Here is a 15482-nt window from a genome sequence, read left to right as displayed (position 1 = left end):
TTTTCCAAAAGATTCTTCTTTATTTGATTAATTGAAATCCACTTCTCAGCGTACATCGAGAAACATCGTAACACATCCGTCCTTCTGAGAGATTTTTTAAAAAGTAAAAAAAAAAAAAGTTTATAAACCAGTTAAGTTTTTTTGGGAAAAACCCACTGAGGCAGAGCTGGATCACCTCAGATTGTGCTCATCTTAAAATGACCAATAAAAGGAAAAACAAGGGAAAAGTCCTCCTTTTCATGGCTTCAGTAGCCTGAAGCTCCTTTAAAATAAATGTCTGGGTCACTTTAAACCCTATTGGTTAAGTGAGTGGAACCGTGAATCAGAGTGGATGCACATCATGCAGAAACATCGTTCAGGTGATGTGGCGTGAAGAAATGAGCGTCTGTGGTTCCTGCGTCTCAGCGCTGTGAAAACACCGGCCCTGTCCCTCAATTCAACTCACAACACGCAGGGTTTGGGACAAATTCATTGGCATACAGTAAAGTTAGTGCACCCTGTGTTGGCTAAAACTGTCCTGACTTTGTGCTCAAACTCATCAACATCCATTAACAGTCATATATGTGATAAACCCACCAGCTAAGTACAGTACATCTGGATTTTGTGCGAACCCAAAATCAATCAAGTTGAAGCAGACTTTTCAAAATTTTATAAAAAAACCCCCAGAGAAGTCTGATTTTGTTTTATACATTTATTTTGTCTCTGCTTTTAGGAAGAGTGCCGGCCCCTGAATGGATCCAGTGTAAACTGGAGGAACCTCTCAGTGGAAATGGGCTCCCTGGTTGTGTTTGTTTGGGGGCCTTCGGTGCAGAGTCACAAACCTGCAAACCCACAGAAGTGTTCCACTAAACTTGTTCTGGATGTGTTGGTTGTAAACTGGCGCTGGTCCATGAAGTACCATGTGGCACCATAGAGGGGAACCTGGTGTTCCTTTGTTAGCTGTCTGAATTCAGCCGCATGGCTTCAGGGGGAAGATCTGGTGGAGGTGATGGGAGAACAATATCGGACAGAACCACTGGTTCCGAAGCTTCTATGGTGGCCGGTTCTGCCCTTCTCTCCCAAGCACCCCAGCTCCAGACCTTCTCCCCTCGTCCTCCTCTCCAGGTGAGCCGTCTCATTTCTCCATGAGTGACAGCTGAATGATGCGCTGCAGGTCCTCCTCCTCTCGCCGCCGCCTGAGATCCGCCTCCTCTTGCTCGCGGGCTGAGATCTCCATGGCGATGCGCAGCTGCCTGTCGTAGCTGCAGGCGGGCGGCTGCTTCTTGGCGGGTGTGGAGTGTAGGCTGGTTGGGGGGCGGGGCTTGTGCTGCGGGGTCCTGGTCAGAGATGCAGCAGCACAGGGAAGAACAGCGGTTGAAGACAAATTTGTGTTTCAGAGAAAATAAAACCGACTAATGATAAATAATCCAGTTCAACCTGAACCTCAATGTAATAGAAGGAAGTGCTTAAAAAAATCCCAAAAAAACGTTCACGATATTTTTCTGTAGTCTTAGTTATTCAAGTTATAAACTGACCAATCAGATTCCTCAATAAAAGCAGGTGGCCCAATGTTGAACATTCAAAAAATCATTTGACTGGGAGATTCTTTCGAGCCCCCCTTCCAGTGGTAGGGATGTGAACTCCCAACAAACTCACGCCTGATTGGTAAGAGTGGTTACCATAGCAACAAGGACTCAAACCAACCACTACTAACTGACGACATCTGCATCCCAATAAAAAGGCAACAGAATAGGCTTCATCTTGTTGGAACTCTTGACTGGATGAGAGACCTGGAGTGAGAGAGCGAGGGTGACGTCAGCCCCAGAAAATGGTTCACTTCTGGACTTCAACCAAATGAGGTCAATTCCGTCGCCATTTTCTCTCGATACAGATGCCATCGTGTGGAGCAGTGATCATTCTGAGTCATCGTTCCTCTTGGAAGCTTTCCACCAATCAGGGGTGAGGTTGTTGGAAGACCACACCCCTACCACTTAGAGGTTGGCGTGAGAGAATATGTTAAACGTTTGACGTAAGACCAGATACTTGAATTGAGGCCTCTGGTTGCTCAGGTTATGACTTGAATAACTACAGAGAAAAATATCATGAAAGAAGTCAAAAATATGGAGAGAGAAAAAAGATATTAGAGCAAAAATGCTCATTGTGACCATTAGAATGACTGAGTAATGGCTGTTTTTTTCTCTATTGAAGTCTATGGGATTTTGGTTTCTTGGAGCCAGCTGGTACTTCCTGTTTGGAACGCCAGGATGGAAGGATCACTTAGTCCAGTTTTCCTGTACAGTCATTGTTACAAACCCAGAGAAAAAGCAGCTTCTGAAAAGATCTGCCCACTGCGGCAACAGGAAACAAGCATCTTCCTCTCCTCACACACACAGAGCTGATAGGAGATGAGAGAAGAAAAGCAGGATGGATGAGATAATGGAGGCGAGGAGGAAAGGACAGAGATCCAGGAAGTGAGTCAGGGATGGAAGGAAAGTGCAGCAGAAGGGTTTGAAAGGAACACAGTGGAGGATCTGAAGGAGAGTTAACGCCGCAGCCCAGAGGAAGTCACAGAGGGACGTCCATCTGTCTGAGCTGAAAATCCCACTGAAACGTTATCTGTTCGGAGTGAAACATGCACCGCCCACCTCTCCACGCGACTGGGGTCACAGGAGAGGGGGTGCGCTCCTGGCTTGCTGTTGGTCAGCGCCTCCCAGATGGTCACCTAAACACAAAGGAAGAGGAAGTTAGAGGGCGGGCACAGGAAGACAGACTCAGCATCTTCCTTCCCAGTGGAAATTGTCTTCCTTTAACACAGACAATATTAGCCATTTGAAATAAATGAACTTTTCTGCACAAATGTCTTAATCGCTCGTTTCCTCCAGTTCATTTGGAAATAAACTGGAGGAAACGAGTGATTAAGACATTTTTTGGCTTTTGTTTTGGTTTGTTTTAAGGATAAGTAGAGTACGGTAGTCCTGAAGTTCAAACCACACCAACCAATCACTCAAATACATATTAAACGTCACAACCATGAGTAAAAAAGCAAACAAGAAAAAAAAAAACGTTTCAGAAATAAATATACGATTCCAAAAAATGAAATGATATAAAAATGAAACGTTTCAGAAAACAAAAGTGATTTCCAGGAATTAAAAAGAAATCTAATGACGTTTGTCGATCATTTCAACTAAAAGTTATTTTGCATGAAATAAAAATGGATGGATTATACAAATTCTACCATTTTCATCAGTATGCGGACATTGAAGAGGCATTTGAAAAAAGATTACCTTTTTCAGCTTCTTCATGTGTTTTTTCTATATATATATATATATATATATATATATATATATATATATATATATATATATATATATATATATATATATATATATATATATATATATATATATATATATTTTTTTTTTTTTTCATTTCAGGAAATGACTTTTGTTTTCCAAACATTTTTATTTCGTTTAATTTTGGGGGAATTTTGTTTTGATTTTGATACTATTGTTTTGTTTTGATTTTTTCAATTATCATTGTGATTTTTAACATGTTTTTGTGTTGAGTGGTTTGTCGGTGTGATTTGGACATCAGGGCCACCGTAGAGTTTCTCAAGGTTACTCCTTTGTAGTATTGCCTTTCTACATGAAGACTTTTAGAAGCTATTTTTAAAAAATGTAATCTACCAATGAAAATAAAATATGCATCAAAATCGATCTAAGAGAAATTGTTATTTAAAAAAAAAACAACAACACATTTTTAAATAAAAATGTCAAAGATTTCCATAAAAAATAACTAGATACCCGATCAAGATTTAGCTTTTTGGAAAATGTTTAAAGGGTTTGAGAAGTTGTGCCAAAAGGATAATGATGGGCAAAAACCCTAAATAAATGAAAAACCAAAAAATAGAAAATCTTTTGAGGATGTTTGTTTACCAACAAGGTTGAACATTTGTCCAAAAACTGCACAAATTTGACAAAAAAGTGAAAATTGGAAAGGAAAGTACATGGCTTAGGAGGATGAGGGTTGAACCAGGGTTTAACGCCATCAAAAAGTCACATTTTTAAAAGAAGAAATGACATTTCAGGCCACGTTTTTTGCAACAAAAGTTGAGGAAAACTTTTAAAGGGCTTATATCATGCTTTTCCTAAGCCTTTCAGAGTAAACTATATCCATATATATGATCGTATTTTACCTTTAGCACACTAAAGAACACATTTTTCAATGAAATTAATTTTTTGGCAGCTCATTTTCATACTGAGAAGTAAGACGACTAGATCTCTGAGGCTCCGCCTTTCTCTCCTGGTGGGTGCCGCCCATTTCATGACGCCAACCTATAGCCAGCCTTGGCAGCGTGTCTGCATTTATTTCTATGAAAACAAACAACATCCAAACGTTTGCAATGATGGATGACGTTCTCTATGCATGTTGTGCATAAAAAATGAAAGTGTTTTTGTTGATCACCGCTAGCTTAGCAGAGAAAGTGTGTGTGTGGGGGGGGGCTGTGTGTGTGTTAGCATGGGGCGGTTCTTCACTCATATGTCACGATGCGAGAACCCCGCTCGTTTTCATGGATTGGGAGGGGCTGGTGCTCAGAGCGCAGGGTTTTAGAGAAATAATCAGAAATGCGTGAATGGATCAAAATACCACTTTGGGGTTGTTTTTTGTGAGTAACAAACCTTATAATACAGTTAAAAGCTCAAAAAGTTGATTTTGCTTGATATAGGCCCTTTAAGATACAAGATTTATTTTGAAAATCCCATAATTGATTTGATTGGTTTGGTGAGGTCTTGGTCTGACCGCACAGTCAGACCGGTCTGGTGAGAAATTCCACAGACCGTCAGCATCTCCAGGATTTGCCGTCGTGTCCTGAGGAGCTGGCAGATAACGTGGCTCCGGGCTCCACACATCAGAAGCGATTCATTCAACTTATCGTCTTAACTTCACTATTGATCTGTTTTTGTTCTGCTTTTTCCCTACTTCAGCACGTTTGCTCTTGTTTGACTTATTGAATCTATTCCAATAATTATTTGTGGGATAAGCAGCGACTGATGGCGCCAGACATTCGTAAGTCGTGTAAACGGAATATTTGATCCGTCGGGGTCCAACAATCCAAAGGGAACTGTTCAGTCAAGAAGTTTTCTCAAATTTCATTGATTATTTTCAGACAGATGGAACATCTGCAGCCAAAATCTCCAGATAACAGAATTGATCATGTTTACTAACTACATGGTCTGCAGGAGGAACGTTTTCCACCATCCAGCTTTTCTTTAACCCTTGTTCTATCTTAGATGACCCCACCCTTACATTGACGTGTTCTCCCTACCATGACAAAGGTGGATAAAGGTGAAAAGATTTCATGTAATCCATGGACACCAGTGAAGATCACAAATCATTGAAGAAAAAAGGTTCAGAGCACTGTGTAGTGGGTCTAGATGACCCAACTCCCAATGTTAAAGTGCTTAGGATAGCACAAGGGTTACGCTCAGGCTTTCTGCTGTGTAGCGCTTGTTTTCCTATTTCCTCCGGCTGTTCCAGCTTTATTTTCTGTCTAATATTGTGAAAATTCTTCTGCCCATCACGTTTGACACATCAGGTAATCTCCATCATTTCAGGCGGCAAACGTTTTTTTAACGTTTATTGTTTATTTATGTATAATTTTCTAATAATAAACAGGAATCTGTGGACCACTGTGACCCAACACGCCTCGGCTGGACGTTATTTGTGGAGTCGTCATGCTGACCCCGTGCTGCTGCTGCTTTAAGTTTCGCCGCGTCTGCACCGCCTTTCACCTGATCGTATTCAGATCCGGCCTCCAGCAGGCTCTGCTGGATGGCAAACTGCAGCAGGTCTTCCTCCTCCTCCCGCATGCTGTCTCTCGGTTTGCCCGCGAGCATGGTGTATCCTGGCGGGGGCTCGAACACGCACGGGGGAATGTCTCCGGCTCGGCATGACGCTGTGTCACAGGGGGGCAGGGATGGAGCGGGGGGGAAAAGGGCAAAAGATGGGAGGGAGCGTTAACTGACAGTTAGGGGAAAGAAAAGAGAAGAATGGAAGAGGGAAAGCAGAGGAATACATTTTTCATAAAACAGTGAAGAATTCGAAAGGGGAAGACGCTTTACGCCCTCATTTTCAGGGACGGATCCTTTCGCTCCACTCTGAGGGCTTTCAGAGACATTTCTGAGGGCTTTCCTTTAAAGATTTTGATGGGGATTCAAACCCAGCAGATGGGGAGGGAACAGTACGATAATGGGCCAAAGGTGGGGGCTGTCTTTAAAGTCCCAATCCGGTCGTCTTTTGATCTATTGTTTTAATTATTATTATGTTGTTTTCAGATAACAGCAAAAAAAACAGTGTCGATGTTTTTTCCGGACAAAGTTTCTGCAGAGTGGCAAAAGTTCATTAGAAATTCACCTCTGAGTTGTGGTGCGGAGCAACCCCGCCCCCCTTCCCTCCTTGATGCTGGGAGCTTCAAGCCCAGTAGCCTCTTTTTCAAACAGCATTTTTCAGATGATTCAGGACAATTTTAATAAAGACATACTCAGAAATGTAATTTTGAGCTTCATTTCTGTTACCCAAGTCCTCCATCATCAGAAAATGACGCAATCAAAACACAGAAAATGTGATTTTTATTGGAATGGGTGTATAAGTGGGACGACTTGCAGAATCGATGACTGACAGAACATGTTCCTTGCAGCATTTTTGTCAAGACAGAGGAGATCTACAAAGAAAATGAAGCTTCTGAGAATGTCTTTATTCACACAGTTGTGACTCAGAAGCAGCCAAAAAAAAAAATGCTGTTTGTAAAAACTACATTCCACAAACTTCCTGCTCCACCCCAGTCTGATGCATTCACTTACAGACATATAGATCCATGAACGTCTCTGTTTTCCTCGTCTGGAATCTGGATCTAAACTGTACAGCTGGATAGCTTTAGACGTCTGTCCGTCCTGGGGGAGGATCCCTCTTCATGTGGACACCCCCAAGGTTTCTTCGTTTTTCCAGAATCCGTTTTTTCAGGAGTTTTTCCGTACAGAGAAGGAGGGTCTAAGGCCAGGGATGCGCAGTTAATTTAGTCTGTTTATTTCAAGTTTAGTATTATCCTCTTGAATTATATGCATTTTGGATTTCTTTGATTTTATGTTTACTTTACAATTACCGGTACGAAGCCCATCGAGTCGACTGTTGTTGTGAATTTGGGCAGTACAAAAAAAATTGAATTGAAATAATTTTGCTCAACCTTTTTGTCGCACCAGTGATGTTAGGGTGGGGTTTTAAAGGGCTGTAAGCTAGTGGGAAAGCGTGTAAACAAAGGGTTAATGGGAAGTGACGGCATGGCTCACTCCATGGCAACAGTCCTGCCTACAACTTAGAGATGAATTTCTAATGAATTCTTGCTGCTCTGTAGAAACTAGGTTCACGAAAACGAGACAGATAGACGTTTGGGTGAAAATGACATCACCACAATGAAACGACCTCTGAGAAAGCATTGAAAATAGAACAAAAGATGACTGGAGTGGGACTTTAACACGTGTTCATCTTACTGGTGGAGCTGGAGCTGGAAACGCTGGAGGAGTCGCTGCTGGGTGAAGGCGTGTCTATCGTCGGCGCGTCCCTCTGTCCGTCTCTGTCCACCCCCATCTCGCCGTCAGAGCGGACGTTGGCTCCCGCCTCGCAACCGTTCAGGTTGCTGAAGGTGATCCTGGCGTTCAGGATGTGGTACAGGGGGATTTCTGCAGAGAGAGCATCAAGGGATGTAGAACGTCACTTAACCGCCATTTCCTCTCGGTTCCTCTTTGGTTCTCGCTCCTGCGGCGCTCACCGATCTTGACAGGAAATCCAGGAGGCAACCGCAGGGTGATGAAGTCACGCAGCTTGGCGAAGAGAGCGTTGGAAATGGCCATGAGGTCGATGATGGGCACTACTTGCTCAGCCAGGGACAGCGGATGCGACTCGCACAGCCAAATCTTGGCTTTAAACCTGAAAATCAGGAGAATTCTTAATGATGCAGCCGAACAAAAGGGGCCTGTTGAGGAACATCTCAGAGGAACGCTAAGGCCGTACTTTGGTCAGCAGGAGGCTGATAGCATCTCTATGAGTTGATGACTGGCGCTAAGAGGCGGCCAATCAATTTTTTCTCTAATTTGCGCGATAATGAACGCTGGATTGAGAGGCAGCTCGTGCTTCTCAAACAATTAATCCTCATCGTGTCCTGCCACTTTTCATTTAACGGGAAAGAAGGATGGAGCTGTCAGCTGAACACGACCCAGCGGTCTGACAGGGAGCCGCGCATCCCAGTATTTTTCAGTTTCTTCTTTTTAACCCAAATTTCGTCACTGCATCTTTCATTTTTGTGTCTTTTTAATAAAAAAGAAGGGAAGAGGATGTGCCGTGAGTTATCATCACCGTAGGGAGACACTAATTGTCCGGCTCTCCACATGTATGAGTATGTGTGACAGGTTTGCACCGTTATGTGTGTTTTGCCTCAGGATCATGGTGGTGGGCCCCCATGCAGGGCTCTTTTTAGTCCATCATTTTGCCTCTGCCATGAATTCAGAGTGCCTGTGGCGCCGCCTGCCTGCCTGCGTCCCCCGCCTACCCGCCTCACCTCTGGGTCTTGGTAGTGAGGTGGCACGGGTGGCCTATGTCCCTCAAAGTGGGGGTGGAGCCCGGGTTAAAGTATTCTTCAACCGTCAGCGCCGCAGGGTTTGTCACCGCAGGAGACGACATCTGGGTCACCAGTGCCTGGAAAAAATAAACATCTGAATAATTCATGTTTGAGAGAAACCAAAAGACGGGAAATAAATTGAGTGGGGGGGGGGGAAAGGGAAACTTGAGAAGTTCAAAGACTTAACCTAATAGAAAATATGTTTTTAAGTTCCTTAAATTAGCAAAGGTTTGTACATAATCACAAGCTTGTAAAAGGAGCTACTACTTGGAAAGAAAGACTTACTTTAGTTTAAACACTCAGAATGAGCAGAGGACAGCTTTAAAGTTACATAAAGAAAAAAACTGCTAATCTAGTGGAAAGGGGAGGGGGGGCTGTCTGAGTGGCATTAAAGGAGGGCGCAAAAGCGTGGAGGAGCAAAGGCTGGAATGAGTGGGAGCGAGTGAAGAGATGGACTGCTGGGAGCATAAGGACGGAGCTGTGAGTCAGAGCTCTTCTCAGACTCACACAAACCAACCAACCGGTTCAACCAAACTACCAAGACCAATGTAGCAAGGTTCACTGTGGAACTTTAATCAACTATTATGGGATGCAGCGTAAGTTCACACACTATAATCATGTTGAACACGGAATAACCAAGAAAAAGAGATTTAGGGGTCAACATTAAAGAGTCAAGGGTTGGACTGGTTCAATGTTGGCCCGAACAAACATCTACAAAAAATCCGTTATTTTGGTAAATGGCGTATACTTATATAGCGCCTTTCTTCCTACAAGGACAAAGCGCTTTACAGTCACGGACCCATTCACCCAGTCACACACACAGTCACACACACATTCACACACTGATGGCGGCTGATGATAGCTCTGATATTGCTTATTTTTGTTGCACTTGTAATGCTAGCTTGGGGTAGTGAAGGGCTGTTAGCTATTGGGAGAGTGTGTTAACACATTGGTGACAGGAAGTGGGGCGGGGTTGTGGGAAGTGGGGAATTGTTTTTTTCCCCCTTTGGGGGTCATTTCGGGAACTACAACATTTATTACTTCCTGGTTTGGGACAAATTCAGAAATGGACAGTGGGCATTTTAAAAAAGCCAACAAACTGCAAAAGAAAAAATGAGCCGCGGAGCACATTTACTCACCCCATTGTTGGGTCCCATGTGTTGCTCAGCGATCCCGAGGAAGTTCTGCAGCGGAGTCTTCCCGCCTAAGACCACACAACATCAATGAGTCACAACTAATACACACAAGTTCATGCAGATGGATGAAGTGCACAGAGTTTTTAACTTGCAACCGTTCTACAATTTGAATGTATTTTTTCAAGTTACGAATACCTCCAAAAAGTATGTGCAAGCATTAAAATATCATCATCTAGACCAGGGGTCGGTAACCGGTGGCTCCGGAGCCGCATGCGGCTCGTCCCTCCCTGTGCTGCGGCTCTCTGTGTTTTTATAAAATAACTATCATGTTTTCAGAATGTCTTGGTGCCTTTAACACTGTCAGGTAGTGCGAGCTGGCAGGAGGAAGAGAGCAGATTAAGCACGTGGAGGGGGCGTGTCTGCAGCTATGAATGCCGACCAGAGGTTTTTCTGGAAAGACAGTCAGTTAGGCGACACGTGAACGCCCCAAAAAAAGCTTTTTTTCCCCCTAGACTAAAACCACCCATTTCCGCGTAAAATTAATTAAAATTGAGTCAGGGTGCCCCTACTATCATGTCACCTTGCTGCTACGATGACCGTATGTTGCGCTGTCTGTGTATAACACAGTTGATGCGTGCACGCAGGGGGGAAACAACGAACAGGTAGAGAGGCGGGGGCGGGGCTTAGACTCATTCCAGACAAACTAACAGCTGCTTCCTAAGAAAAAATAGTTGTCATCCATAATTTAATATAATTTATTGGGTTTACTGGATTTAAAGAAAAAGAAAATAGAAACGAGTCTGAATCAAAGTGAATTTGTTTTGAAAGATGGAAAAGTCTATTCACGGTTGTGGAAAATGGACAAAAGATCAAAGTAATCATCACGCTAATAAAGATAAAAAAATAATTAAAAAAAAAAATTAAATAAATATCCTGACAACTTTTTGGATCAATACAATTATTGCCAAATGAACTATTGCGACATATCGGCAAAAACATTTTTTCTAACACATCTAGTGTTGCGGCTCCCTGTGCTTTCCCCTCAGTGGGAAACTGATCCAAATGGCTCCTTGAGAGGTTCAGGTCGCTGACCCCTGATCTAAACAAAAAGCTTAAAGGAAAACTAGCAGCAAAGGTATAGATGAATGTGGGGTCAGACCATTGACTGTATATGAGAACTGGACTGAGTGGCCCCTCCCCCCTGGGGTCCCAAACAGGACCCACACCAAGAAGCCAAGATCCCTTAGATCCCATAGACTTCTATTGGGAAATAAACGGTTATTAATAATCCGTCATTGGACAGAATAACCATTCTTGCTCCTATACTTTTGTTTAGCAAATGCTTTTTTAAATTATTCTTTTTCTTTATTTTAAGTTATTCAAGTTAGCAGTGGCTGCATGGCTCTGTTTGTTGGGTATTGGACTGGTGTGCAGGAAGCCTGGGTTCGTTTCGCAATGAGCTTCAGTCTGGATCTTCGGGCTGCTGCCTGTCTGGGTCTCCCTGTGCCTTGAAAGTACAGGGTTGTGTCAGGAATCGCCTCTGGGAATCACTGAAAGCTACTCCGCTGTGGCCACCCCTAACAACGTGTTCCGAAAAGTGGACAAAAACATTAGTCAAGTTACAAACAGACCAATCGGATGTCTCATTAAAACTATGTCAGAGTTCAAAACATTTGATTGACAGGTGTGGACTTCTAACAAGCGAGAAACTGTGGCTCAGTCGTGTGGCTCCAACATGGAGGCAAAAGATTTGTTGACTGTTGGAGCCAGAAGAAAGTCATTTTCTTTAGGTGATGTCACTCTCATTGGTCCAGTTCTCATAAACAGTCAGTGGGTTAGACCATGGGTCCACAAATACTTTCACGCAACATCTTTCTTCTCTGATGTGGGGCCGGGGTCATTTTGAAGGTTAACAGAAAAAGTGTAACAATCACAGGGTGTTTCTAAACATAACCGACTATGAATAACTGACTTTGGGATCTTCACAGAACAAATAGTCAGGAAATAAATACAATTTCTTTTAATTAAAGAAACAAAACTATTTATGAAATAAAATAACAGTAACTAAATAACTTTCTCTGTGGTCGTCAAAGGAAAAAAGCCCCGGTGTCTATTATTTTTAGGGGGGGTTTCAGTTATTTGTATGTTCTTGTTCCATATATTGAATTATTTATCCATTCTATTCTGAAACTTATCAACTCATTTCATGAAATAAGTGTGACTATTCATAAAAAAGTCACAATTTATATTTTTGCATAAGAAAAAAAAACCAGATCAAACAACTGAGACATTCTTCATTTATCCAATAAGCATCATTTTTCACAAACCTTATGTTAATCTGCACAGTCTTTTATTTTGTTGTTACCTTTTTAGTAAAGTGTATTTAGTAGAAAATTGTAATTTATCCGCTTTTATGAATCTTTTATCTCTATCTCTCTGAACGTATCCATGAAGGTGGAGAAAACCAACACAATTTTACAAAGAAAGGCCATTTATCTTTAATATTTTCCAAAGATCTTGATGTGTTTGAAATGTAAATAGTAGACTGGTTTGCAGAATTCCTTTTTTGTCCTTTTTTTATGTATTTAATTATGGCCCGCAGCAGTCACAGACTGCAAGGACCATATTGTAACTGCTACGAGGGTCGAACACTCAAAAAGGTCCAAAACGTCAAAAAAACGCGTCAAAACGCCAAAAAATGGGGTCAAAAGTCGCCCAAAGCACAAAACGACACGACAATTGTGTAACTCAACAAAAATACACACACACACGCACAACACCAACGCAAAAACGACAAAATTGTAGTCGCAAAAATGACGACAAAAACACAAAAAAGCCCCAAAAAGCCCTCAAAAGACAGGTTTAAAGCCAAAAAGACATGCCCAGCCTATAGAAAAAGACAGGCCGCATTGAAATACATAGGAAATCCTAACCGCAAAAACTTCTATATTGTTTCTGCTTTGTTTCATTATTATTCCGCTTTCTTATCGCGCCTTTGAGCTCAAATTTGACCCCCGCCACATACCCGAAAACTCACCAAAATTGGCACACACCTGGGATAAATTGAAAATGAATTTTCGGCAAAGAGAACGTCACCCCCCCCACGACGATGACATCACGGCGAGCGTTCCCGTAAAAAAAGATGAATGGGCCGAAAATCGCTTATGGGGCCAAAAAAAAATATTTTGAAATACAGGTACGAAACCAAAACACGCGTGTTGGAGATATCCCAAAGAAGTTCTGAAATCATTATGGGATGGCCACACGACCTACGGCTTGGCGGCCATTTTGTGGCGAACTCAGAGAAATGGCGAATTTCGTGTTTTTTGACAATATGGGAAAACGAGACTTTTGTTTAAGCGATTTTCACGAAATTGCACACACATGCCAAGACCATGATTCTACAATAAACAAAGAAGTTTCGTTGACCTTTGACCTTGGCAAGGGGCGGCCATCTTGAATTTTCAAAAAAAAGCACCTTTAGTAACGGATACAAACGAAAACTCGTCCTAGGGATTTTTATCGATCTTTTTGAAATTTCTCGGGCATCAATGGCAAGCTACTGTAGACAAAATGTTGGAATTAGAAGTTGTAGAATTTGAAACGCGTGCGCGTGGCGAATTCGCAACCGTCGCCATTTTAGCTAGCTCGCACATATTTTATCGGAATAGCCTGAAACTGAAATATGCGATACCCTGGCCCACACTGAACAAAACGATGTCACATACGACAAAATCCATATAGGAATGTGGCCGTGGTAACCAAAAAACGGTCGCAAAAAAAAGTGCTGACTCGGCAAAAAAAATTTTTTTCGGATTTTTTTTTTTTTTTTAACTTGTCCTGTCCAACAGCTAGGCAAACAGATGAGAGCTGAGGGCCTCTTGTGTTGGACATATTTTATTCTAACAAGAGGGGTTATTCATCTTCAGACAAACCAAAGGTATGTCTGAATAAACCCCTTTTGTAATTGAGGCCAAACTTTATTAATTTCAATCATGTTTGAAAATCTTTGGTGTTGGACCGGACGGAAAAGGAAAGAGTGGAACAAGAGAGAGGGACGTTAGAGAGAGGGGGGGGTAGGAGGGTGATAATAGGAGGGGAAGGGGGGTAAGACCATGAAGCAGCATAGAGCAGACAGGTTTACTGGTTGTTTATCGTTACGGTACGGTTCAAATGTAGTACAAAAAGGGCGGGGCCTGTTCACACACACTCAAATATTATCAACACACCTGCTAGCCGCAGAAATGTCCACATGTCAACATGCACACAAAACAGATAGTGTTCACGAACGCATACCTATGCCTTTAAACCAACTAGTGTGAAATCTTTCATTCATTCAATCATGCAAACTATTAGTGCAAAGGTGAGCTAACACCTGTGCTCAGGTGAGTGTTTATGTTCTTCTAAAATGGATGGTGGAATGTGAAAAGAAGGAGGAGGAGCGCCCAGCCACCCCCACACCCATACCCCCGCCGCAGCAGCAGCGGCAGCCGGAATTCCCCCAGCGCCACACGGGAACAGGCAGGGAACAACCGCCCCCCGGGCGACCAAGACCGCCACCCAGGCCAGGGCCAGCAGGACCGCCGCGAGGCCCCCAGAGCCAGAGAGCAGGGAGGCGCAGAGGGAAAGAGAGCGCCGCCCCAGCCCAGCCAGGAAAGCAGCCCCCCGCCGCGCCGGAAGAGCCCAACGCAGGGCCCCACCGGAGAGGGACGCCCACAGCCCCAGACGAGCACCCCACCACCACCCAGGAGTTCCGGGCATCCCCCCGCCCCGACCCCAGGTACGAGCCAGGACCCCCCAAGGGAGACCCGCTCCGCACTCCAGGCAGCCACCCACCCGGCCCACGGTTGGTCCAGGTAGGAGCAAGGCAGGGGCCCGCCGCCCCCGCCCAGGAGGGGGGAACCCCGGGGAAAAAAGGGCGGCCCATAAGGGATGTTATAAATATGGCCCGACCAGGCTCGGCCATGTTGGAAGTTTGGCGGGGCCCAGCGCCCAGGGGCAAGGACCAGGACCCACCCCCCAGGGACACGAACACCCCCGGCTCAGGTGTAATATGAACCCCCCCACCGCGCGGAGAGAGCACCGCCGGGCCCAGGGAGCCGGCACCCAAGGGACACGGCCGCCATCGCCAAGAGGCCCGCACCCCCCACCAGGGACGGGGTAGGGGACAGATGGACCCAGGTCCCACCTTCCTTGTAAAATGTGTGTGCGTGTATGGGTGTTTGAGAGGGTGTTTGTGTGCATGTGTGTGTGTTTATGTTTGAATGTATATATTGAAGGGGGAGGGGTGTGTGTACTAAGGGGGGTGCAGTTAAAATTGGCGAGTAGGGCACTAAGGGGACATCTCCTGATTACTCACAGTGATGTCCCCTCACCCTCCACACCAAGGGGCCCTAAATGTCTAAGGTGCGGTTAAAATTGGCGGGTAGGGTGCCAGGAGGACATCTGCTGCTTGCTTGCAGTGATGTCCAAGCACCCCCCCTACCAAGGACCCTACGTGTCTAAGGTGCAAATAAAACCGAAAGAGGGGGGGCCCACTCCATACGGCAACCATAGGAGGGGGGCCACTCCCAAGTAGCCCCCCCCCAAGGCGCATCGCAGGCTAAACCCCCCACCCCCTCACCCTAATATGAGGTTATATAAGGAAGGGGGTAAGTTGGGGACAGCTGGTAGACTGTCCCCCGGTGGTCAAACAGCCG

At 44.2% G+C, this 15482-nt stretch overlaps 1 protein-coding gene across 1 annotated transcript in view; it reads right to left on the bottom strand.

Moving 5' to 3' along the window:
* Positions 1-15482, bottom strand: part of ankrd13b (ankyrin repeat domain 13B) — a 62767-nt gene continuing 47285 nt past the window's right edge. Inside the window, exons 9-15 of the mRNA XM_011482923.3 lie at positions 9787-9851; positions 8588-8724; positions 7802-7959; positions 7524-7712; positions 5772-5935; positions 2625-2701; positions 1-1316 (exon numbers count right to left, since the gene is read on the bottom strand). Coding sequence (XP_011481225.3) covers positions 1115-1316; positions 2625-2701; positions 5772-5935; positions 7524-7712; positions 7802-7959; positions 8588-8724; positions 9787-9851 — 992 coding nt within the window. The 3' untranslated portion in view covers positions 1-1114. The remainder of the gene's footprint in view (positions 1317-2624; positions 2702-5771; positions 5936-7523; positions 7713-7801; positions 7960-8587; positions 8725-9786; positions 9852-15482) is intronic.

This window comes from Oryzias latipes, chromosome 13, assembly GCF_002234675.1.
Source record: "Oryzias latipes chromosome 13, ASM223467v1".
NCBI classification, from domain to species: domain Eukaryota; kingdom Metazoa; phylum Chordata; class Actinopteri; order Beloniformes; family Adrianichthyidae; genus Oryzias; species Oryzias latipes.
The sequence above is the reverse complement of the archived record's forward strand: the minus strand, read 5'-3'. Positions and strand labels throughout refer to the sequence as shown.